The sequence below is a fragment of the Antedon bifida genome, chromosome 5 (genome assembly GCF_963402885.1).
Source record: "Antedon bifida chromosome 5, ecAntBifi1.1, whole genome shotgun sequence".
NCBI classification, from domain to species: Eukaryota; Metazoa; Echinodermata; class Crinoidea; order Comatulida; family Antedonidae; genus Antedon; species Antedon bifida.
The window spans coordinates 11538323-11566065 of record NC_136230.1 but is presented as its reverse complement, the minus strand read 5'-3'; the positions used below and the strand labels follow the sequence as shown (position 1 = coordinate 11566065).

Here is a 27743-nt window from a genome sequence, read left to right as displayed (position 1 = left end):
TCGTACAAGTAAGTTGTTGAATTTCTAAAGTTCATTCTTTTCAGTATTTAAAAATCGTAGCGCTGATGAATTTGAATGTATAATGGAGAGTGTATACATCAAGACATGCGCTGTGACTTTGTTACACAATGCACAGATGAAACTGATGAACTTTTCTGCAGTAAGTTTACAACTTGTGTTCAAATTTTGTGAAAACAAAAGCATTACAGGAATATGTGTATTCTGATATACAGTTGATATTATAATAGTTCTCGGCCCTTGTGTTTATACTGTATATACATTATTTTGATCAGTTTTTGTTTTTTTGCCAACTATCATTTTTATAGCTAGATGTGAATTTGGGTTTCAGTGTTACGATGGAACCTGTATTCCTCTTCGGTTAAGGTGTGATGGTACCAAGGATTGCCCTGGAAGTATCACTGAAGATGAGAAGGATTGCTGTAAGTTATAAACATAGGTTAAAGGAAGTTCCACTTGCGATTGTTAATCGTTGCTAGACAATGTACGGCGATATTAACTGACATTGCAAGATCACATTTAAGAAAGAATAAAAAAAGAAAAGTTTATATTTTTACGATTTATTTAAAAAATGTTTATTTTCTTTTTAATTGTATTATCTATTTACTGTGATACTGTGAAGTGAATAAATGTATTAAAATTGTTTTAATAATAATTATCTTAATTCAATAAAATGTAGTATACTGGAACCAGAACCAGTGCGAGGATGATCAGATGCGCTGTAAAAACGGAGAATGTGTTTCAAAGGATTTGATGTGTGTGCATGATATTGACTCACAATTACTACCAATGGGATGTAGGGATGCAACACATCTGGACAATTGTTGTAGGCCTAATTTGTGTATTGTTTACAAGCCTAAACACTAAAAGAAATGATCAATAATTTACGAGTAGGCCTATGGAATGCAAAGCGATTAAATAAAAGCCAAAATAAATCACAATACAATTGAGAAACCCAAACAAACTTAATTGAAATAGCATGATTAAGCAATTAAATGATATGTTTTACTTCAGCACAAATCCAATGTCCACGTGAAACTGTCAAATGTCCTGGATCATATTGCATAGCTAAGCATTTGCAATGTAACACGATTTGGGATTGCCCAAACGGAGAGGATGAAACTAATTGTGGTAAGTGACATCACGCTACAGTAGCAAATACTGCAAACAGCAACAGAATGGAATTATTCTAAAACGAGTTACGTTTTGTAATTGATTATGTTGTATGTTTGTATTCCATTTATGTTTTCCCACAAAAGAGTGAAATTACATTTTTCCCAACAGTCTATTATTAAAAAGTAGTAGTATGTTCATTTTGTGTTGTAGAATCCTATGAATGCCCCGGTATGTTCAGGTGTCATAGTTCTAACGTATGCATTTCACCATCTCAGAAGTGCAATGGTGTTGCAGAGTGTCCACATGCCGATGATGAATTGTACTGCAGTATGTATTTTTAAATTAATTAAATTCTTCGCGTTACAAACATTGTTTTCTTTGTTTATCATATTATTAATTGTGCTAATTATTTTCTTTGTTTAATATTGAAATAAGTTTTAACATACTTTTGATTAGCCTACTGTCGCATTTCAACATGTACATTACACATAACGGATTTTAGCATTTTGTGACTTTTTCTATAGGCTTTGAATGTCCAACGGGGTGCGTATGTGTCGGCTTAACTGTCAAGTACCAACGTACAGGATGGAATGTTTTCAAAAGCTCAAATGCTCTCAGTATCAACAAGATACATGTAAATATACGTTATTATCTCATACCTACTATAACTATGCATTGTTCTCAGAACAGCAATACAGCAGCGTTATAATTCGAATAAAATACAGTAGGCCTATTTTATCATTTTGAATCAGTTTCATTTCATTTCACCAATATGCATGGGTTCACTGGATTATAATTATTTCATTGTAGCTGCTGAGGAATAAATGTTGTATTATACAGATATAACCAATATTGAACATCGAATTGTCTAGACCTACAATGAATTTGTACGTACTTGCATTACTATTGTTAAAATTATGTTACGCATGGGTGGTAGTATTTCGTGCAATTTGATGTCCAATATTGATTATATCAGTATAATACAAGATTTAAAAACGATTGTTATTTAACGTGTTATTTTTGTCTTTTTGTAGCTCTCTTTCACATATGGAATCTTATCATGCTCGGGTCAGAAGGTCATCATCGTTATTAACAGTTGATGATGTATTGAAAATGAATTTCACACGCTTCCAAATGTTAATTTCACTGTATGTAATAAGATTTAAAAAGTTTAATAATGATTCTTAGATTATAAGGACCATTCCAAAGCTAAAATCAAGATACCAAGCAATATTAATCAATAGTATAAATTGTGATAATAATAAAATTATTCCAAATGACTTGGATGGATAAGAATAACACTTATCCTATATCAATAGGCCTAAATTAAGTATTACTAACACAAACAATTATACATTTCTTGAACTATTCTAATATGTTGATATTATTTTTATGTTACAGTAATATATCGTGGAATAGAATTGAGTCAATAGCAACCTTCTCTTTTTCGTACCAAATTAATGTAGAAACTCTGTGAGTATTTAAAAAAAGCTATCAGCATAATTGGGATGGGATTTTAGTAAACAAAGTGCTGAAACAAACTTTTATATATTTTGCTTACCAACCCCATCATTGCAGTCGGGTTCTTACCCATCCAATTTACAGTCTATGTATGTTTTATGTTCAATACGTTGTTATTGAATAACCACTTTCTGCTTTTTGACAAACTTAATACAGTCAGTCAGTGTTTAACTTTGGAAGAGATGGTCTAATTGTCACTTTATATCTTTAAGGGTTCTATTTGGAAACAAAATCAAATATCTACAGGCTGGATGCTTTGATGGATTTAATAAGCTAAACTCATTGTAAGATTTATGTATTATTAATTATTTTATTATAAAAAACATTTACTGTATGTAATAGGGGGTTAAATGGCACGTATGGCTTTGCTTTATTAGGCCTATACATTATGCAATTTGCGGTGATTTGTGTGTGGCACAATAAATCGCAAATAATTATTACATTGCCAATGAATCTTGACTTTTTAAATAGATTTATTGACAACAATGGACTAGTAAAAATTGGACCAAATGTTCTTGAAAATGTGCCATGGGTTGCTGTCATGTAAATGTAAGTAAACACACTAACATCATGTCAATATAATTAAGGTTTAAAGAAAGAAAAAAAACAGCATGTTTTTTAGAATGTTTTTTCAACAAATTATTATTGCTGATTGTTTATTTTTTTAAATATTCTTATTATGTTATCTTATCTTATTATATTAAGTCCGTTTAAAATTAATAAGGTTATTGTTTTATGATACATGTAATAAAGAAATATTGTATATACAAAAGTCAACAACGTGAATACTTGTTAGCTCTGTATTTCTGTCTATAAATGTGAAGCAAAGGTTCCGAGATTGTTTCAGGTTAACACACATTTTATTTGTTATTATATACACCACCAAAAAACTGCGTACTGTGTACATACATTATTTTAATCTCTTCCTACACAACAAATTCCTATTCCTAGATCATAACATCTGTATTATAGCAAAAGGTTTTATACAGTAGTTCATTAAGAATTTATTACAAAAAGGTATTTTTTTGCATTGAATTATTACAGACATATGGAAAATAATCTTTTAGAAGATATAGACCCAGATATGTTTAATGGTTTATCATTAACTCATCTGTAAGTATATTAACTAGTTATTTACGTTGTATCGCTATACTATCAAAACCTCTCCATTTTGACGGTCTCAACACGTGTGCTTCATTGGCATATAACAGGAAGTTTGACATTAAAATTGAGTGAATTCCTAAAATTCTTTAAAAAAAAATTACAAAATCTTTTTAAAACAACATCACGGCAATAATGGAACTGTTTTTGTTTATCATTCAATATTCTGTTGCAGGTATACTGATGACAACCAATTCTGTTGCATGGTGTCAGAAGCCACACACTGTGAACCACCTTCTGATATATTTTCGTCATGTGAAGACTTGATGAGAATATCGTTCCTCCGAGTGATGATGTGGATATTAGGTGTTAGTGCCCTTATAGGAAACGCTTTCGTGGTTGTCTGGCGTGTACGAGACAACAGTTACAATAACGTGCAATCATTTCTTATAACAAACCTTGCAATATCAGATTTTTTAATGGGTGTCTACATGGTCATAATTGCCAGTGCCGATGTTTATTATCGTGGAGAATATGCCGTATATGCCAGCATATGGAGATCAAGTTTCCTGTGTCATTTCGCAGGTGCGTTGTTTATGACATCCAGCGAGTTCTCAGTATTCACGCTGGTTATCATAAGTATTGACAGAGCAATATCGATAGGATTTCCTTTCAGTAGACTAAAGTTAACCCGCAAAAAGAGTTATGTCATTGTAACTTGTGGTTGGCTGATTGATGTGACTTTAGGATTCTTGCCAGTCTTAGGCATTTCTTACTTCGGCGATGATTTCTACGGCCGCCCGAGTGTATGTTTGTCATTACTATTAACAAGCACACGATTATCTGGATGGAAATACTCTGTAGCAATTGTGTTGGGTTTAAATTTGCTATGTTTTTTAGTTATAGCCATTAGTTATATTTACATATTCCTAATCGTAAAGAAAACAGCTGCCTCTGCCAAGAAAAGCGTTTCAAATCGAACAGACGTCAAAATGGCGACCAAGATGGCGATGATTATATTTACTGATTTCTGTTGCTGGTTCCCGATAATTTTAATGGGAATAGTTGCTCAGACAGGTTCATGGGAAATCCCAGTGGATGTTTACGTTTGGAGTGCAACTCTGATACTGCCGATCAATGCGTCTCTCAATCCATACCGGTATACAATATTATGGATAAACGATGCAAAGAAACGTAAAATGAGGAAGTTAAGTTAATTACAATTGACTGCTCACTCAACTACACGTTCAGGTTAGTAAATGAATGGTTCACGCCATTTTCTTTCATTATCTATCGGAAATGATGAAGCCATGATGTAAATATATGTAATGGCCTTCTATGCCTATAAACGTGGCACACATATCAAATACCAAGCCTTTGCAGGCAACAGCAAGCGCACTATTTAACATTCCGATACATAAAGATAACTCGAGATTCATCAGCCTTTTGTGACGATTTATTTGAATTAATAGGCATGGTCTCTTGGTATTATGATTTATTATTTAACTTAAGTATTTATTTCATTTCAATTTTTATTCTCTACTATTTTTCAGTAAACAACGATAAGGTGACATCTTCATTTAAAGTTGTTCATGACAGTTATAATGCTTGCAATACGAAACAAAACAAACTATCCTCTGCACAGATAACTGATGTGGAACTTGAATTGAAAAGAACGCTTCAGTTCATGCACGGTAGACATATATACCACGGTCACGTAGTCGTTTATAATGTTGTGATATACAAAGAAAATGTAAGTTTATAAAAACAAGAAAATAACTTTTTTCTCATCTTTTCTTAAAACAACACAATTCATTGAACGTATCATTTTAAGGATCAAAACGCTTTACATGGTCAGATAACATGTAATGTAATATGATATGTTTTAAGAGTATTTTAAAATGTGTCTATAAAGGGTTAATTCTTCATTTTATATATACTTTCGTTATTGTGGTTGGTGTTGTCACGTGTTCCAATTAGAGAGGTATACTAATCCAGAATTTGTTGAACACCGAGATATTTATTATATACAGCAATGGCAGTCTTATTGTTTTTTTTTTTTTTTAATAAATTATCTTTCTTAATATTTTTTTAGAAAAATTATTGAAGGTTCCTGAGGATACATTGTGGGATACATTCATGGGAATTGTACACGTGTTATTAAATATAATTAAATCATTCAAATCACCTACCTACTGGGTTACAATTTCACCTGTCGACACCATTTACTCTACCACTACAAAAATATCACTTTTATAGTTAAAGCTTCTTTTTTGAAGTAGTCCTATACTAGTATTCATATCGGTAGTTACAAATTACTCTACTAACTATTTTAACCACCAATATCTACGATTCACTGAATCTACCACCATTACCAATGAATACCACAACTCTACAGTTTACTCTACAGCCGACTCTAGTAGGCCTTCCTAATATATTTCCGTATCACTATATAGGATTATTTCTATACTTTATGTATACATGTAAGTGGTATCCAAACAGGCACCCGCTTCTTTCTGTACTATTGAACTTCGTAATTGTGAATGAATAAACTCTCCAGCATATACATTTGAAACTTAATACTTCACCATCACTACCACTACTGTACAACTACCCTACCTTAACATACCCCTCTAATAAATATAATATTTACCTTAATACATTTTTTGTTTAGAGCTTTTTTTTAATTTCTGCAGGACAATATTCGTACTTGCCTTCTATTAACACAGGATGCAGTTTACGAACAAGATAAGAAACAACATCTTATTTCTAGAGACTTTGAACAACTGAACTTATTTATGAAGTCGTTAAAAGATGGACTCAACAATCGAAATATTCAAGAAAATGACACGAACGTTTAAGCTGCATTATTATATTAGACAAGAGCAATCAGAGAGCTGCAACCTCCATCAGGAGTAAAACGAGAAAAAATGATTAAGAATTGTGATAAAGATCCGTCTTGTAGTTTTGACGTATGACCTAACGTTAGTAACAATAACAAGAAGTGTCCCAGAATTGGAATCTTGGTCCAGATTGCCTACACAATTTAATGGAGTTGCTCATGACCACATCTATCTGTGGTTTAAATGTGGAAATGATGACAAACAACGAGAGTATCTCCCCCACTCCTATTAGAACAAAGCACAAACACTATCTTAGTATAACTTGAGCAGAATATAATCAATTCTTTTTTTTTTTCAAAATGCTTGATACAGGGACACTGTTACTGATGATAAAAGTTACACTTCAAAATATTTGAAATACGAACGTTTTTTGGGCCATTTAAAAATTCAAATTGATTAGGGGAAAACAAAAAACAACATATTTACATTGGTTGTGTAGTTTTCTATATAATTAAGAAGCTATTTTTTTTTAATAATACAAAATAAATATTAGGTCCGTGTCGACATAAGCCCACATTTAGCTAAGACCGTGAACAGTAACACATTGAGGGCGTACTTTATGCTTAGAATACCAAATAAGGTAATGTTCGTCATGTTGGTTCAATCAACAATCATAACAGTACGTACATTTCTGCGCAAGAAAATCCATTTCTATATAATATCATCGATATTATATGATCTAACAAGGAAAACTCGTCCAATATGTTTTTGTAGGTTTATACTGTTATTTTCGAGTAGGCATTATAATTTAAAGACCGCTTAGCGGTAGAGCAATGGTCTACTTATATCAATCCGCCTCCTTTTATATTTTTGTATGCCTACATATTAATTATACGACACGAATAATTACGATTATATTGCTATCTACTTGTAGTGCGGCATGTATTGATAGATAAAAATGTCTTACTGCGCATTTGACCTCATGTACCTACATTACATCAAATAGAATAAGATTTTAAGGATTCTCCAGATTCACTATTCATTTTGCAGTAGGAGGTTATAAGTCTGTACTACCTCAGTCTCACGGTTTTAAAATACCTCATTCTATTTGATTACCCACTGATTACATTCACGGAAATGTACTCGTATGCCAAATAATATCAGAAACGTCCCAATGGTTCAATCATTTACAATTCACTTCCTCCCAAAAATATCTTACACACGTTGTAAGCTAGTCACGAGACCATGTTTTGAAATAATATTAGTAAAAAGATAAATCTTTTTGGCACATGTTGCGTTGTATATTTTTACAAATGTAGCTAACATTTCCAGACAAAATCTAAACGTTGACTAGTGAATAAATGATCCAAGTCTGTTTATTATGCATACATGTTGTTCATATTTTTTTCGAATATTATTGATTCACAATTATCTAATAAGTTCACATACGTAAAATGGACTACTGTTGTATAATAATAATACAGTACTATACCTCAGTGAACTTAACCTGATAACGAGTTCAACAAATAAGAAGACTGTTGACTTACGGTGCGATAAACACATGTACTTTGATATTGTTAGCTATTTTGTTCAAATGCACGTACGCATTTTGTAGTTAAAATATCGTCTATCTCTACTGTGAATTGTAAACCAAAGTATGACCAAAACCTACATTTTGGTCTTCAATATATTATGTATTAGTGGTATTATCAATGTAAAACATAATACGGTACTTTAGCCAAACTAAAAGACATCAGCACCATTAAGGTACAAATTGTCTATGTCACCTGCTAAAATCAGAATATTTTACGTCTTTCAAATGTGCTTCACTCACAACCCATTGCATTAAAAAATGTGTCACCGATAGACAGTTCTTGGTACTTTTTAGAATTAAAGGAAGGAAGTGTTGTCAACAATTATTGAAATAGAGAACCTGGTAAAAACAAAACATATAACTTATTAGCCTATATAGCTATATATCTCAGGAGCATCATTATTTTGTTAAAGGAATCACAAAGACATGGAAACGACCACCTCACAGACTCCCCAGATAAAAGGTGGCAATGTGAAACTAAAGGAATGCTTAAATATGACACAATCCGTTTCACAAGTAAAGCGAAGGGTAAAGCGCCGATCAATCCCTTAAATATATATGCTTGGACTTATTTCTACTTGAAGTCCAAATATCGCATTAAGTTAGGGGTTACTTGGGGTCTGGTACTTGAAATAGAACATTGATATCAGTCTTTAGCTCCAATTAGCTTTATGACATGGATCAAAGCAAACAGTAAATCACGCCACTTTTTATTATCCATACAAACTGTCATCTTTTATCATATTACAAATAATGATATCAAAGTGTTTGATACTTCTGTGCACAACAACTGAAACATGTTATCGTTGGTAGATAACAAAATGGATTTTCTAGTTCGTCTTACCAATCTATATCCGTCACTCTATTAACGGTATACAGCCCGGCAGGAAAATTGGAACGGCTGAGCTAATATCATTACATATACTGTTGGCCTAAATAATTATGTGAATTGAAAATGTATTACATAATGTCAAAAAATAGAATAAATATTACAATTACGCATCAACTTTAGATAGAAATGGAGTTGTAGCTTGATGGCAGGGTGCAATCCTGACCTAGTTCCAGGGTTGTAACTCTTTTAACTCCACTAACCAAGCCTCAAATGAGACTTAGTTTATAAGCACGATGAATTATAATTATATTTTTAAAAACCCATTGTTCTTTGAATTAGTGGTTGAGGAATGTAATGTCTATACATTTATGAATTGTACTTCGACCTCGTTAACCGATTCGGTATAATGGTTTACTTTGCTCACCTAAAATGGAAATTCACAACGGTGTAGCTCCAATCACCTTATGATAAGATCAAAGCAAACAATAAATAACAAATCACGCTTGTTGCAGCAACTTTTTAGAATGTACTTATATATAGCTTATACAAATGATAATGTATAGCGTCTGGTGTTCTGTACAAAAACAGTCAACTGTTGATTGAGGAAACATATATTTCAGCACAAATCAGGTGAGTTTGAAAAGTAACTTGTAAAAATGTACTTTACTAACGTGAATATATGGATAGGGTTGTGTTTAATGTAAAATGTTTGCACATCATTTACAGTTATACTTTAGTTTTGTTAGCTACTACAAATGTTGCTATACAAGTAACATATATTTATCTTAACCAACATTTCCCCTGTTTCTGTAAAAATAAATCAGTTTCGTGTATTCCAATTTAGAATGATTTATTTTAAGAATTTATATTACAAATATAGGCCTATAATATTTAAATTCAAAATTTTAGAATAGTTCATAAGAAATAAAGTAAAACAGCAGTAAATGTGGTGTCCATACGAGTATTGCGCACAATAAATAGAAACATTGTCAGCGTCATTCTTTCTCTTAGATCATATTATGCTTTAAGTTTATATACAATTCTGAAACCATTTCTGAAGGAGAGAACATTGTTGGTCTGTTCTATACCACAAGTATCTAAAATGATCATAAATACTAATACGGTAACTATGATTATGGAAGCTGTTTGGATCTAAATATGAACGTTTATTTTGATAGCTTTGTGTTTAATTGGTGGTCCTTGTTATAAGTTGAACTTCAACACTCTACACACCATGTTTGTATTGCTTTTATACATTCTTCACAACCAATTTATAATATTTATTGTTAACCACTTCTTTTTTTTTTAGTATATATACACGGTATAGGAATTACAAATGGATCTGAAAAAAGAACTTCTAGAACTATGTGCTCATAATAGCCTAAAGGTAGGTGATTTTACTATGCAACTACTGACAGAAATCATAATTATTAGTATTTAGCTTGATTATGTTGAAACGTATAAAACAGTACCTTCCATCTGTGTATATATATACAAATGAATTTACTTATTGAATTAGCCTCGATAAAACATGGTGGTAATTTGCATTACTTTATTATTCTTGATTGCCTCTCTTCCACTCTACTTTATTATTCTACAATAAAAACAATATCGTCTTCGTCGTCGTCATCATCGTCATCGTCATCGCCATTATCATCATCATCGTCATCGCCATTATCATCATCATCACCATCATCACCATCATAATCATTATTTGTGTCTCTTATTATAACTGTACATATAAAATACAGATGAATATGTTAGAATATTACCAAATATTGTTAAAAACGTAATCCGACTAAAGTTGGGGATGAGATGTCTTCTTTTAGTAAACAACGATTGAAAAAATAGAATATTCTGATCTTGTGTTTAACAATCATATCAATGCATGTGATTTAATTAAATATACAATTGGATATATTTTAATAATACTATATGTTCATATTTCATAGATTCCGGAAAGTGCAAACAATAGTGAGATTGATATTTGTACACATATTATTAAGTTAAAGGCTGTAAACTGTTACAACAAGGTAGGCCTACAAATCAATTATGACTTATTTTTCTATGTAAATAATAATAATACAAAGAGTGTTAACACAATAACAACATATTATCTATAATAAATTAATATATTGACCTCAGACTGTGTAATATCATTTAGATATACATTTGTAGTAAAAGTGTGCTGTCCCTATAAAAGAGAAAAAAATGACAAATACTGTAATATGAATGCAAATAATGATGCAGATAAGAACAAAAAAAATAATGAAAATAATAATAATAAATAATTTAAATATACAATATTAGAAAACATCTAATTTTAGTGTGATTTATGGTTTTGAGAGTATTGTTTGTTGTATAAGAATTTAAAATTAAGTGATCAATCAAATATAGTATGTAAGATAAGCAATAGTAAATTATTCAAATAACGATTCCAGCAATATATTATAATATATGGATTACTTTACAAAATTACGAATTTCAATAAATCATCCTAGGTTCATTATTCAATCATAATTCTGTAAATATTAGAGAAAAAAGTACTGCCATGATTTAGATATTTTGTACAATACAACTACACCATTTACATAAAACAGGATTGTTCTCAAAATCTGCCACATGTACACAACATATAAGCTTAGTGTATGAAATAAACATAAACTCTAAAAAAGAAAAGCAAAAGCATAACAATCAACAGGAAATTGGAATGATTTATATTTAAATAAATCTCCCGGTTGAGCCTCCAAATGTAATCCAGGTTTAAATTCTTTGACGATAAATACTTTAAACAAATACGTATTCTGGGACAATATTAAAGTTATAAAAATAGCATAGATACAGTAAGTATATTAACTATGTTATTTTTATAATTATCATATTATTATTATTTAATATATTATATAATTTCTTAAGACAAATACAAAATATAACAAAGTAAACTTAATAAAGCTAACATGTTACTTGGATCGGTCCTTTGTAGCATGCTTGTCTACTACATTTAATGATTCAGGGACTCCATGTGATGCACATAGTTTTGTAGGACACTATTATTATTACTAGATGATAGATTTAATAATATATAAAAATAATGAGTGTTTACGATTTGGATGGTGAGAATTGTTGATGAGTTGCAAAATTGACGGCTCTATTCCGTAACTCATTAACAAAGGCAAGACCGGTAAGCTAGGCCATTCGATAATCATTTTTGTCTATTCTGAACTCGTTCATGATTATGTTCACATCATCTTGGAATTGCAGCAATATAATGCTAAACCCGTAGCTCAGTTTGAGGGTGGCTCAAGAACTACGTATTCAATATTTGAAACGCCCCGACATTCAAAAGACCAGACAAGTGGTTTTATAAAATATTGTTGCTACTCTGGACTACATCGTCTATAATAAAATATAACATTGTGTGTACAAATCGTACAAATCGATGAAATCGCTTGTTACCACCTCATCTGCTCACTGATTCGCGCATGCGCTAAGCTATTATCAGACAAAAATCTTGTAAATGCGTATTACGAGATGAAAAAGCCAGTGAATATTCATGCTAAAACCGCTGAGAAATCATTTGCATATAAACTGTAAGCACACATCCCAAAATATTCCTCTTAAAACACAAAAAAAAAGGAAGTGTTAAAAAAAATAATCTAAGTAGTTAACGGAAACTTTATCGGATTATTCCATTTATTTTCATCCTTTGAATAAACGAATATCCTAGCGATTCAAATCATATTTGTCAAAATCTTTGTTTGCCGGTCAACATTACGACGTTGTTGTTAATGCAATCTGTGTAAAGATTAAAAAAATAATCATTGTAAACGGGGATAGCTAATGACTAAGCAAACTTATATTATTAGTTTTGTGTTTCAACTTAATTCTTATGTGGTAAAAATGAGTACTGAAGTATTCTATATACAATCCATTAATAAATTACCAATTTACTCACAGAGTAAACAATCTCATCAGTTAAACTTATATTTTCCTTTTCCTTTAATTGTTGTTGTTGAATATGCCATTTCAATGTCACATATTATTTATTCACGTTGACCAACAATTTGAATAAAAACAAATCATTTAGCTGAAAAACTGTATATTTAAAGCAAATAATAGTCAAATTGGCTGCCAGCCATCGGGTTTCTTCATTGAATATAACTGTATATTTGTCTTTTTTTAAGTGAAAACATTTTTTTTTTCTACGGAAGTGATCTACAAAATGGCCTATTTTCATGGTTTTTAGAACAATACATATTTAACGTTTACTTTTAAGCATTTATAATTTACCTGTCTATCCCCAATTAGTATTGTTAATATTTTATTATGCTTACCTTTCTTAAAATAAACAACTTATTCATTGACTTCATATCAGAGCAAATAATGTAGATGCAAAAACAAAACAAATGTGTCTATCACACAAAATATTACATTTAAACACATAGTAAAATTAGTTATTTGGACATATGATTAATTATTCTTCAATATTTGGTTTTTAAATAAGATAATTTTTCAAGTTTTTATTTAAATATTTTCAATAGGATGGTGAAACAGCCCTGTTTATTGGGGCTTATTACAACAATGTCACTGTTTGCCAGAACTTAATTGAATCAGATGCTGATGTTAATCTTCAATCTAACGTAAGTAATAAAGTGCATTTTAATTTTACCTATTAATAAATCTGGAAAGTGTATATACTTTTATCTCCGCAAACTAAAGTGTTTATTTACCATAAAAATAATATAATATGCAAACATTCATAACTCGCCAATTCAAAAGGTGCAGTGAAAAATTTAACCCGATTGAAGCAATTTTGTAAAAAAAAAAATATATATACAATTGTTGTAAAACATTGAGATATACATTAAAAGGTAAGATTCCAATGATAGAAATTGCTTGAACTAAACAAAAAATGTTTTTTTTTAATTTTTAAAACGAATAAATGAATTAGAAAAACAAGGAAAAGAGCATGCCAAGTGCAAACAGCTAATTTATCAATTTCGCACCCTCTCTTTAGTTGAATCATCGCTGTTGCGACGAAAATGTATTTCATCATTTTGCAATGTAACCAAACACTTGTTAAAACGATTTGTTGGGTTTTAGTCAGTTATTGTTATTTAGGCCTAGTTAGTTATTATTTATTATCAAGAATAATTTCGTTGATCTGCCTTTGCTCAAATCATCTTGTCTAAAAGTGGTGGATTTAAATTGTCTTCCTTCGTACGATAATTGAATGTAATTTATAAATTAAAACATTTAAAACAATAAAGAAAAGAATAATTCTTAACTTCCTTGGCATGTGCTCCACAGACTGACTTATCAACAAAATGTAAACATTAAATTGCACACTCCCGGTAAGAACATTGCGCAAATATGCATTACATTATCTTGGCGTTCGCTAACTTGCTATCGACGCAGTGTGTTGCAATCAATGCGACACTCGGCGAACAGTTTAATAGAGTTGCGTTTAGGTCAACGATACCGTGTTTGAACGTGAAAACAGCGAGATAACTAATAAAATGCTTATTGTTATAAATACACAACACATCTTACTTGGTACCGTTCACTTTATTCATTCGTTGTGCACAACCTCCTGCCCGGAACTCCTCCTTTTACAAATAGGCCTACCTCATCTATTTAAACCAACCCACATGTGGAAAATATGCAAATAGGTGTACCACAACATACGCCAACCCTACAAAAATTGACCCCTGATACAAATCTACATTTCTAGCATTATCCAATTCTAATATACTTTGTTTTTAACGTTTTCTTTTTTTTATCACAACATACGCATTATCCAATTAAAATATACTTTTTTTTAAACATTTTCTCTTTTTTTTATATATCACAACATACGCATTATCCAATTATATACCATATATACCGTACAGTTTGAGCTAATATATTAATAGTAATTGATTAGGTCGTCATCTGTACACCCCCTAATATTATGATTCATTTACATTAAAATTGCAATTAATTCGGTAATTGTCATCAGTTAATTTATAGACAATAAATATACGCCCCGACAAAATAATAACCGCATGCTTTAGAGAATTTAACATATCTAAATACAGAATTACATGCATTTGCTTTTTACTTGATACCATGCCACTACACTATATATCATCAGAATTCAAACTTTACATTTCCCCGTAATCCTTACAGGATTATTCGCTATGTACTCAAGGGCAGTGGAATTCAGATTCTGCACGGCTTCCCATTTATTCCGAGAGTGTGGAAAACCTTTCCATTTAATCAGGTATTCCAAACACTTTTGACGATAACGTCCTCTTATAATTGTTTCGATTTCAAACTCTTGCTTACTTTCAGGAATGCCAGGAAAAGTTAAATGGTATTTCCGTACCGTTTTAAATTATGGGTGGCCACCAACGGCTCAAATGAGTCCTCCGGACAGTCCCCGATCTCGAATTCCGGCAGCTCACTCATTTGCTCCGGATCCGTATGTAAACTATTACTAGTGGGTCGTGCATATCGATTATATACAAATTCCATCCGGTTCACATGAACTGGTGCTTTCAGAACTAAGTTCCAAACACAAAAATTAACCGGCCACGTTTTCTCAACTAACAGATAAGGGCCAGACCAAAATTTCATTAATTTACGCGATAAACCTTTCTGTAACGAAGGTATATACACCCAAACCGAATCGCCCACTTATATGTTACCTCGCGGACGCGTTCGTCCTATCGCTCCTTCATTTCCGCTTGATTCTTAGAAACAGCTCTAAATATCTCCAACTGACTTATTAACACATGCATAATTATGATCTCGTAATGTTTTTTCGGGATAGTGGCATTGTCACATCGAGCGGAAACCTGGCTTCCCTGTCATATTAAAGGTAAAAATGACTATAACCAACAGAGTTTGTAGCCGGAGCTGTACGATAAGCGAACTGTATCGCCGGAAAATATTTATCCCAATCATTATGATATTCATTTACATAATGCGAAATGCACTCTAAGATAACAGCATTGCTTCTCTCCTGTATTGAGGGTGATATGCGCTGGTATTTATTTATTTTATTTTTCGCTATCTTGGCTCTCAAATCGTCCATGACCAGAATACCACAGGAGACATTTTTCCTATGATCAAAATTAAAAGGAGGAATCACCCACTGAACCCGACTAGACGATTCAATGCTGTGTAATATATTAGAAACTTGCGCAACCATGCCCGCGATCGTATCTAGCGTTGTATTTTCATTACTAACACGGGACTTGGGATGGTTATTTATAAAAGTACCAGAGGATGATTCATCCACAGTACGCTGGACAAATATGGCTAGCCGAGCTGCATCTAAAGCGTTTCGAAAATACCTGAATGTTCGGCAATAAACCTCTCATAAAATAGACAGGAGCTCAGAATCTGATTTCTTTATCTGCTTACGCCATAACATAATATCCGACGCATATTAATCAAGGTTTCTGATAGTAATTGTTTCCTAGTTAACAACTGCGATTCAATACCCCATGTCCAGGATTGACTCTCAAAATGTGCTTTTAACAAGTCGCGTATTTTAGTTATATAATTCTTATGTTCCTCATCTATTGTATCTAGAAATACTTTCATTTTCAACGCTAAAAATGGCTTTAGGTTCTGTATAATCCCGCAATGAAGCATCATTCGCATCCCCTGAATATTTCAACACAGACCCATCCATATCATATTTAAATGCCATGTTGCCAATTTCACATTCAAACTTCAAATCTGATAATACAATTATTATAGTTAGAACTATCCAATTATAAAAATAAGATAAATAAATAAAAATATTTTATTAAGAAAAGATATACAACCACACAATTAACTACTGCCGTTTCTAATCCAACAATCACAGCCGTTGGTTAATTCCGTAAATGTCCAAACCAGCACACGAAAATATCCGCATCAAACACCAACCAGTTCTGAATTCAACAACCCACAGTTCTGAATCCCAGTACCAATAGTTCTGAATATAATCTCAATCAGTTCTGAATACATATATCCAACGACGTCGAGTCCCCACGAAACTAATTAATCCATTCGACAAAAACAATCATGGCCAGACCAACAATAACACCTCTCATCACTAGTAAGCGTCAACTGTTACTGTAATAACAAACACCATAATGTATTTCAAAATCAGATTCCTAAAATCAATATAAAACACATCTTACTGGGTACCGTTCACTTTATTCATGTGTTGTGCACAACCTCCTGCCCGGAACTCCTCCCTTTACAAATACCTCGTCTATTTAAACCAAGCCACAGGTGGAAAATATGCAAATACGTATTGTGTACCACAGAAGACTATAGACGTCACAACAATGTGATAATGCAAGTTACATGTATCTGTATCAGTATTGTTGACTTCCAAAAAGAGCAAACAATAAAAAAAGATCAATTATTAGAACAGTATGCTTTTACGAAATTAATTGTTAATGGTGTACAATAATATTTATTCTTAAAAGTGGCAACGTTTGGTGCAATTCTTGTCGTTTGTTCTATCCGATTAGTTTAGGAATTGTCTTTGGGTAGAGTGAGTAACAATAATAACAATTATACTTGGTGGTTATGTATATGTTTATATTGGCCAGCCCTTGTCTATTAGTAACATTATCATTTTGTTGACGATATTTAATTATACTAGATGCATTGTTACGCTCAATTCGCTCGCGTGCCATAGGTCGTGCCCACAGATGGTTTTAGAATACAAGGAACACCTATTAAGAGGTCACCTTTGAAACCTCACCTTTCGAAAATTGTTGGTTATTGTCCCCTTAAAACCGCAATTGTCTCCTTAATAATTGATCTGGACTAACTGAATACATTTAGAAGAATTGAAAATTTAGACTAACGATTAGCCAATAAAACATTTCGAACCAGAGAAAGTACCAAAGTTGTGTATTAATAATGTTGAATACAATTATTTAGTAATTGTTTTGTTTACTTTTGTGATATTTTTTCTTTTGGCAGTCAGAGTTCTCGTTCCCTGAATAGGGGTGTTCCAAAGGAGAGGTTCTACTGTACTGAAGTTTCGGCGTAAATAAATAAGTGTAGGCAAGGCTATGTGTACAACAGTACGTATACATGTCGACTACATGAACAAATAGTACAGACACGTTGATTTATTAATCGAATACAATTCGAACCCTGGAAATTACATCCGAAAGAGAAACTTGTCATAAAATGAGTCCAAACTATTGAATTAAATTCCATCAAAACCAAATGTGTGTTTTGCATTGTATCACCGATTACTATCCTTTTCATGGCACATTTGATGAATTTGGGACATTTAAAATATTCCAATTAGAATTGCTTATTGTCGAGGTAAACGCTCGTTCCCTACTCCATCAATATAATTTAAATAGCCATTATGTGTATTTACCATACAAAACACAGACGTTAACAAAGTACCTAGCCTATATAATATAATATGGCCTAACTCCTATTCTTCTAGGCCTAATAGGATAATATAGGCCTATATGCCAAAATAAAACAATGAGCAAGAATTTGTATCAACTGCAGTCATAGGTCACGGTGCTAAAATCCATAAAATCACAAAAGGCTAATGGTTGACCAAACATTTGTTGATTGAACAAAATATCTTTTAATCACTTAAAAAACTCATATTTTTGGATCGCATTTCTGTTAGACAAAAATCTTGACGGAATTGATGCTTGGAAAAGAGACTGGAATGTATGGAACGCCGGAGACTGCTATTTTTTTCGGCAACTTTAAAATTTCAGATACTTTGTGGTATTAATTAGCGGCGACTTTTTTTCTGCGGCTAGGAGACTTCAGAATTCAGAGACTACTTTTCATGCGGCGACTCTGCGACTTTACCATTCGACTGCAACTTTTATAGCGGTACCTTGGCGACTTTAACATTCGGTTACAATTTTCTTTCATGTGGTGACTTTGTTTCGGTTGAATAACCTCCTCCAATGATGAAATATGAGGGACTAAACCAATGGCCTAAAGTTTAATGATAAAGTTTATTTGTCATTTCCAATTTAGAATGTTAGCAAGATCATAAAGTAATGCTGCGTGTATCAATAGTGTAAAAACCGTTTTGAACATTTGTCAAAATTAATAATATGATGATACGTTCAAGTATTTCACAAGAAATCAATGGGACAGATCTATAGTTTTCTAAATTCGCCCTTCTTATAAAAGAGGGGAAACATTAGCATTTTAGCCATTCATTTGGGAGACATCCTGTACACAGCGATTTCTGATACATTTTTACTCGGTGCGTGTGTTTTGGTACATTAACGGGGATGGCATCTGGTTCAGACTTTTGGGAATACTTTTTTTTTCATATTTGTGTTATAGGCTTAAACATGTTTTTAAAAACGTCAGCTGTCGCTTTTGCGTTATACACAACACATCTATCAGTTGTACTATTATGTGTTGTGGATTTGATGAAATTTCAGTAAAGCTTTGTGTTGGTACTTGCAATTTAATGTATTCCTTTTTCGAAAAGCTTACTGATATACATCATTAAGGGCTTCCATTAATCTTAACATTTTGCATCATCGGCGTAATTAAACAGTGCACTATCTTAGATGGATCTGTTTTGTTTTTTCCTTATTCCAACTCTAAGATGCCTTTCTGAAAATTGACGACGGACTGTTTTTACCATCTCGTCCAAAATAAAAAAAAAAGATTCATCCTATGTTTAAGGTGTACGTAGCCGAAGACGTTACCGGTCTGTCATATCTCGTATAAATAGGCCCGTAACAGTTATTAAGAAACTTAATGTACGAAAATACTTTTTTTGTCGAAATTATTGTACTTTGCACTTACTTTTATTTTGTCAATGACCAGTGTAGCCTATATACTGAATAAATAACGAATGCCTCATATCTTTACATGTCTTAAGTGAATATTTCTCTCTTCGATTAAACAGTAAAAAACCTATTTTTCCATATTATTATCGAGAGTACGGCCTGTTTTCCAGTCGATGTTGAGTTGCTTTGAGTTATGCAGATTCAACGATTTGGTATGAAAAGGGGTAACTGGTCTTTATGTCGACGTATTTTAGATTACTGACATTTTAACGATTGACATGAATAGGAGTGAAATATGTGTCAACACTGCGTTTAAAACTTTAACGATAACAGAAGTTTCACAAATTACGTCATCATAATTTGATAATAAAATAGTACGCACTGCTACTTCTTGAATTCTCACAAAGCGACGACGTTTTCACTTATTGTATAAGTAAAACTAAATAAATTATAATAACAAAAAAATTCAATTTAATGTTTTGTCTTCAGTCCAAGCATAAACCAACCAATCAAAATCCAATTTATTTTTTACGTAGTCTTGGTGTTCCAACTCTCCAGCAATGCTCGAGAGAGAAAGCGCTAAACTAAGTTGAAAAATCATACTTTAATACCAATTGTTTAAACAATTGGTGGTCCGGCTCGATTATCATCACTGTTGGTTGTTCATTCAACCCAACTCAGCGTCGACTGGAAAACATGTTTAAATACCGTACATGTTTAAAAGCCAAATTTATATTTGAGAAAATGTAGTAACTTGTAAACACTCCTGTTTCTAAAACCCATAATGTATAATAATAATAATATATTATATGCTATATATTAGATATTATATTCTTACAAATAATTGAACATTACATTATAAACTAAGCACCAACAACAGTGTTGGCTTGTATCTGTCAGAGAACGATTAACTAAATAATAGTTAAACTAGTTAAATACGGTAGAATTTAAATTCAAATTAGAAACAAATTTGAGTTGATAGTAATACCTAAACGTGTTTTATTTATTTCAGAATGGAAGTGGGCCGTTGTATTGTGCTGCACAACAAGGTTGTACAGATATTGTTAACATTCTGCTTATGGCAGGATCTCGTGTGAATGTTCAGACTAAGGTAGGCCGTAGGTGTTTATACTCTTGTGGATGTTCCATTTGGATTACATTTCATTAAAAATACATTGGCAATAATTATTGTAAATGCAAATATTACTGTACATTATACGTGAATGCATATAACTGTGAAATAGGTTAAGGATTAGATAAACGTGATTCAAATGATATTAAACACGCACATTCGCATTTCTGTGTAGGATGAAATACAAAATGTATCCCATTATTTTATTTATTTTCTTTCTGTGTATTTATTCAATCTGTAAAGACATAGAAACACAAATAAACCATTCAGTAACTATAGGTACGGTTAACTTCCGTTTTTATTTGTATTATAAATATAAATTATACGTAGTGCGTTTTTTGTGTACGCGTATAGCCGATAGTTTCAAACATAATATTAACTTAATCAAACTAACTTCTTCTCTAGTTCCCTAACCATATTCATCATATTGTTACAATTACTGTTGTGAAATGGCTGTATATCCCCCTTGTGTCGATCTTTTCCAACAAATAGAATTGTGTTTGTGTTATAATACAATATTGCGTGTATAAATATATGTGGCGGAGCGTTTATAAGAGAGTGGAGGTTGAATATTCCGAAGATGTTTTATGGAAGATCAGACGGGCGTTTATTGTAGAAGACGTTTAAATAAACGGCTTTCACCATGGGCAAAAGCATCCCGGGTCTGAACAGCGATACACATGCAAAACATTACAGCAACTCGGCTACCATTCGGCTATGTGTGGAAGAGGAGTGAGCCGACCAAGGAAACCGGGAACAAGTCGGGGTTTTACCTGGTTGAAAAATAAATAAATAAATAATACAGTGCACATTGGCTGCCGTTCATTTCGGCCGCTACGTATGGAACGCCTAAAGCCCCAGTGGCCCATCAAATTTCGAATTTCGTATTGCCCATTTGTTAAATTCAAAATAAGAGCTTGTCTCTTATGCCTCGATAGTAGCTATTAGGCCAATTATTTTTTGTTTTTATTTATTTATTTTTGCTATGTCGAAATTTCATTTACAATCATGATGTGGCAAGATTAGGCTTTCGTACTAATGTAATTTTTACTCGATTTCAGATATTAATTTTATTTATTGATTTTACAAATTCCACTGCAATATACTTCGATGATTTTTTAATATAATTGATTTGATCGTTATTTTTTGCAGTATAATTTCATTTTGCTTAAACTTCACGCGTGGCCCATAAATAAAGCAAAATGTATGTCGCCGCCAACGGCAGCAAAAACCAGGAAGCAGCAAAATATTTACATTATCAACCCGGAATTCACTTCTATATCGTGGACGGTTGAAAATCTACAGATGAAATAAGAAGTTTTGTTTATAATAATATCTCCCTAAGAGAGAAATATGGAACAATATCGTAATAGTGAAGACGATGTTATCAAATCTAAGTTTCGCGGTACATCTGCGATAAAACAGTATTTTCATTGTGCTCGCGTATTTCAGAATTAAGCATAATGTCCCTTTGCCTCCTCCGCCTGTCACGCCAGTTACATGAAAGAATTTTTCCATGTTTATCCTAATCGACTTTCTTGCTCTATGCCTGGCATAATTTTTTGAGGTATGTAGGCCACGGTAGTTATTTTTGCATGTACAGCAGCCTTGTGGTTGTCTCATGTGACATGAGTAAAAAAGAGGCTATACTTAAAGTAATTTCAAATAAAACAACTTGTAACTATCTATTCACTCGCCTATTGCGCGTAGTGATGATACAGAACTGTTACTAAGTTGAAACAATATGAATGACCCTACACATCCACTTAATAATTACTATCTACTAAACAAATCAGGTATTAGATATCATGATAATCTTAATTCATTTGTTCTTAATTTGTTAAAGACGTTTGCATTCATTATTCTATCTCTATATTCAACAATTTGGTCTGTGGATGTACATCACATTTTGGAATGATGTTTAATAGATGAGAAGGATGATAAATACTAACTAATTAGTATGCAAGTCTCCAACCACTAAAATAGTAATGAAAAACAGAAGATAATTGGAATAAACGTTTGAACTGCAACAGACGACAAAACTGTGACTAATAATGTATAAGCAGGTTGCTTGTGAACTAACAGAAACTTTGGTTGATATTATTATTATTATATTTTTCTTTATATATATTATATATCTTTTCTTTTTCCTAATTACATCATGACAGTTTTTGGGTTGTATTACTTACCAGTTTGCAAACAATGAAGTGTATAATTACTTGTAACTAATTGCTACTCATTGGTGAAACTTGTTATAAGCTTAATGACAGTTCCAAGATAATATTGATGACTTGATGATGTTGGTCAAGTGATAATAATATTAAGCTGATTCAAATTAAACGATATTTGATTTCTGTGAAAAAAACACCAATCTAAACAGTATTAAATGATAACTTTACCGAGAACCATATTTTGACAACGTATTAGGGATGTACATGTGTGTAGGGATGTACATATGACTCAATTGCTAATTTGACCTGCATTAGGCTTGATGTATAGAGTGCACACTGACTAAACTAACCATTTATATTTGAAATTCCATTTAATAAAAGCTGTGACCTATATTTTACAGGTGAAGTCATTGTTATAAATCGTTGTTGTTTATACAGTGAGATGATATTCTACTTTACAAGCTGGACCTACAATATTGTTAAAATGTTTACACTGTGAATGAACACTAGTTAGGCTTCCGAAACATCGAAACATTCTCAATCATACAGTACTGCAATCATATACTTTATATTTTTTTGTGGAAAGACAACTTCACAAGTTGGACCTACAATTCAGGACCCAATAATAGTGTTAGACTCATTTGTTCTATGAATTAACGGGCGTGTTGAAAAGTACGTAATGATCTAGCTCCATGACCTTTGTTCAACGGTTATTTTAGACCGTCGATGCAGCACACTGTAACGCGAATTTAAACTTTTAATCAAGAAATATGTGCTAAGCTAACCGTCCAAATATTGTCCGCGAAAAGTACACGCGCAAGGGTAGATGTTTTAGGGATGACACTGAAGTTTTAGATTATTATTATTACTTTGTTTACCCAGGGTAAGCCCAAACAGTTAAAAACTGATTTCCCTTGGGGTCCTGCATTGAGTTAAAAACCATTTACATAATAGCATTTTGCTGAATATACTTCCTATGAAGTTCTGATTTAAATAACCCTAGGGATGTGATGGTTCTTAACTCCTCTTCGACGCTATTCCACAGGGTTACACCAACAACACTAAAACTTGTTAAAAGAAACTGTTTTGTTCACGTACTCAACATGCGGTGACCAACTTAACGTTTCGTCAATTATGACACCTAAGCATTTAAAGGATTTTACCTTTTCAACTGAATTGTTTGCAATTTTTAGATTAATTAAGGTCGTTAGTAGATGCTTTCTTTTTCGATCTGATGAGCATTGATTTAGTTTTGTTTGCATTTATAGTGAGCTTGTTTCTGTTTGCCCAATTGTGTACTATATCTAATACAATATTAAAATTTGTTTCAATTTCGTCTATGGCTGGTAAACTACATGTCAAGGTTGAATCGTCAGCGTACATGAACAACTTACAGTTTTTAGGAATACAATATTGTAAATCACTTGTGTAGGCCTAAATGATAAAAAGCAGTGGCCCCAAAATCGAACCCTGTGGCACACCAATGTTTAGTGGTCGCGTCTTCGATTTTGTGCCACCAATGTTTACATATTAACTGCGATCACTTAAATATGATTTAAACCACTCCATTATGGATGGTGACATGTACATACATTTGAATTTTTTTAACAGAATTTCATGATTAACTGAGTCAAATTCCATGCTCAGGTCTATAAAAACAGTACCAGTCATTTTACCCTGTTCCATGGCATGTAAACATTCGTTGGTTAAGTCATGTAGCGTTGTTTCAGTTGAATGAAACGGTCTAAAGCCTGATTGACAAGATGGGATCAGCTTGTTCACATCAAGGTACGAATAGACGGCCAAATGTACCCACCTTTCTAAAATTTTTGAAACATTTGGTAGGATGGAAATTGGCCTATAATTATTAGTGTTACTTTTGTCTCCTCCTTTGTGAATAGGTGTAACAGAGGCCTTTTTCCACTCTGTAATGTAATGTCCGCATCGTATTGATAGGTTTAGGACATGGGTTAATGGCCTTGTCGCGTGTGGGTAAGCTAGTTTTAGCATTTTTACACTGACGTCATCTGGACCTGTTGCTTTACCAGCATACATTACTAATATTTGACTTTGAACAAATTCTACTGTGATGTCTGGCAATATACATTGCTCGAGTGAACTTGACTCAGAGACGTTTTGGTTTGATTCAAATATACTACTGGTTGTTGCACTCGCCATACGTTCACCGATTGTGGAGAAATGTTTATTCAATATATCAGCAATGTCGTCAGGATTGTTGATAGTAATTCCATTATTGGAAATAATACAATTTGGGGCTGATTTTTTATTGCTTGGAAGGACCTCTTTTAGTTTCTTCCATAGCATTGACGAATCACCTTTGTTATTTTCGATGGTTGATTGAAAATATTCATTTTTTTTGGTCCGGATTTTATCAGTAACGTTATTCCGTAACGTTTTGTATGTGTTCCAATCTATTTCTAAACCAGATTGTTTAGCCTTTGTATGCGTGCAATCACGTTGTCGCAAAAGTTGCATTACTTCACCATCAAGCCAAGTACTGACAGTTTTTGTGGCTGTAAAAGCAATTCCAGCCTATTAAAAAGCACTATTTTTCATTTCTTTGGGACCAACTATTGCTGATTTCGTTATTCAAGATACTCATTTGAATTATGGTCACAGTGATCATGCCAACAAAGCTGAATAAATCTTACTGGATAAACAGAGAAAACGCTTATTATTAATTAATTAATTAAACTAAGTCAAAACATGCGATACACCACCATTTGCCAATGTTGACGTGGATTATTTTGAGCCAGTAATGATAAGCAGAGGTGACAAGATATCGACATCTTCAAAACAAGAATGTTTGAAAAGTATATCATAGTATCATGGTACAACAGAATAGTAGACATGATTTTTATGGGGAGTGAAGCGAATTTGGTCAATTCGGTCTAGCGAGCTGGATATCATGTGAAAGTTACACGTACCAGTATTAGTATTAGAAGACGACTTGAAGTTGGGTGTATTCTATGCACAAAAGCTTAGAGTGATCAGAAGGGATTAAATAGAATATCTGGCTATGTTGACTGCCGGTAGCATTCCACTTCCCCTATATTGATTTTTAGACCTCTTTTCAGATTTTTGTGTTGGACTAGACCCTATGCATTTTAATGAAATAATTAGGCTACTATGGCTTCGCGATGATTATGTACACTCTGTATTTTATGTAACGATACGGCATGTGAATTATTAATTCTTTTCGAAAAAAAAAACAATTAGTAAAACTAACCTGCTTGGCAGTTTCGCTGTCCTTTTCAGACAGATCCTTCAGAAGATATGACAGGTTCATTCATGTGACTGGTGGGCGCCTTCGTCTCTGTTGATGGTTTGGGTTCCTCGTCGTCGGATCCAATGGCCTCTGATGCGTCCTGTTGTTTACATCTGGTTCTCTATCAATGATATTGATCAGGAATAGCGGTAGAAAGTTACTACTGTAGGTCATAATAAAATAATGTCTACTTCACTTAAATCGGAAGCCCAAAGTCATTTAATTATTCATATTATACCAATATCCACATTCTGATTATAGATATGTACTATTTATTTTCTAAAGATTGCTTCATATTATTTAGGCTTGGGTCAAATGACATAAAAAATAAAGAAAAGATTGCTTTAAATATTAACATTGAGACAATAATAATGATTACAATTTCAAAGATCACGATTAAGTCTAACATTTTAATTATTTTGATCTTCACTTTTACACATCGCGAACCAGAACAGAATCAACATTATAACGCGTTCATAAACGATATGGGACACTATGCAAATTATACATTTACCATTACTTTCAATGACAAACAAAGAATGACTACATCGTTTATAATGTACAAATAATATTATTTTAAAAATAATTTCATAGTTCAAATCTATCCAATGATACAAAACAGGATATGATTTTACAAAAGTGTAAGTCATCTTTTGGTCATTTAGTATAGTTTCGATACCAAGTACATTGTAACATTCTGACATGTCAATGTAATACAATGTTTAGTATTAAATGCATGGCCATATTTAGTGTGGAGTGTCGGAAATTACGAACCAGTATTTGTATTCTATAAAACTTTAAAAATGTTAATTCGGTTACAATAATAATATAATACTACTATACCTCATAACATGTTGCAATCAATTTAAATTCATCGTATATCATGACTAATTCGGTTACAATAATAATATCTTTATATCATCAATAAATTAAAGTGTTCAACAATCCACATTGCATGTGGCATACTACTACAACTCAGTAACATAATATCAATACTAAAACTGAATTTCAAATCGTCGCATATGACCAAGGTCTATGTAAAGGAGACTAATTAACATAATGTTTCAATATATCGTAAGTGTGAAGTTACACCAACCACTTACTGTGTTCCCATAACAACAAGGTTTTTCGAATAGAAAACATAATGTTAGCTTTAGTAAATAAATATTTATTTAGATTGTTAATTTGCACGCGCGCACATCTCTGATTATTAGCTATTTAAAAGGTTAATTAATTATGATATTTTAAAACTAGTAGGCCTATTTTAAGGCGAATTAGTTCCACTTCACACGCGTACTGTGGTATCGTTTTATAGAGCAATGTT

At 32.4% G+C, this 27743-nt stretch overlaps 2 protein-coding genes and 1 long non-coding RNA gene across 3 annotated transcripts in view; all 3 read left to right on the top strand.

The window, feature by feature from the left end:
* The first annotated feature begins 105 nt into the window (after positions 1–105).
* Positions 106–2234, top strand: LOC144843320 (uncharacterized). Its single transcript, XM_078700114.1, has 7 exons — positions 106–160; positions 327–440; positions 698–844; positions 1033–1149; positions 1345–1461; positions 1659–1768; positions 2169–2234. The coding sequence occupies exons 1-7, from the start codon at positions 106–108 to the stop codon at positions 2232–2234; spliced, it is 726 nt and encodes a 241-aa protein (XP_078556240.1).
* Positions 2235–3715: 1481 nt separating this feature from the next.
* Positions 3716–6617, top strand: LOC144843319 (G-protein coupled receptor GRL101-like). Its single transcript, XM_078700112.1, has 4 exons — positions 3716–3768; positions 3992–4968; positions 5310–5509; positions 6453–6617. The coding sequence occupies exons 1-4, from the start codon at positions 3740–3742 to the stop codon at positions 6615–6617; spliced, it is 1371 nt and encodes a 456-aa protein (XP_078556238.1). The 5' UTR covers positions 3716–3739.
* Positions 6618–10874: 4257 nt separating this feature from the next.
* The window catches only part of LOC144842723 (uncharacterized), a 250709-nt gene continuing 233840 nt past the window's right edge, over positions 10875–27743 (top strand). Inside the window, exons 1-2 of the long non-coding RNA XR_013612162.1 lie at positions 10875–11058; positions 13567–13665. This is a non-coding gene — a long non-coding RNA (uncharacterized LOC144842723). The remainder of the gene's footprint in view (positions 11059–13566; positions 13666–27743) is intronic.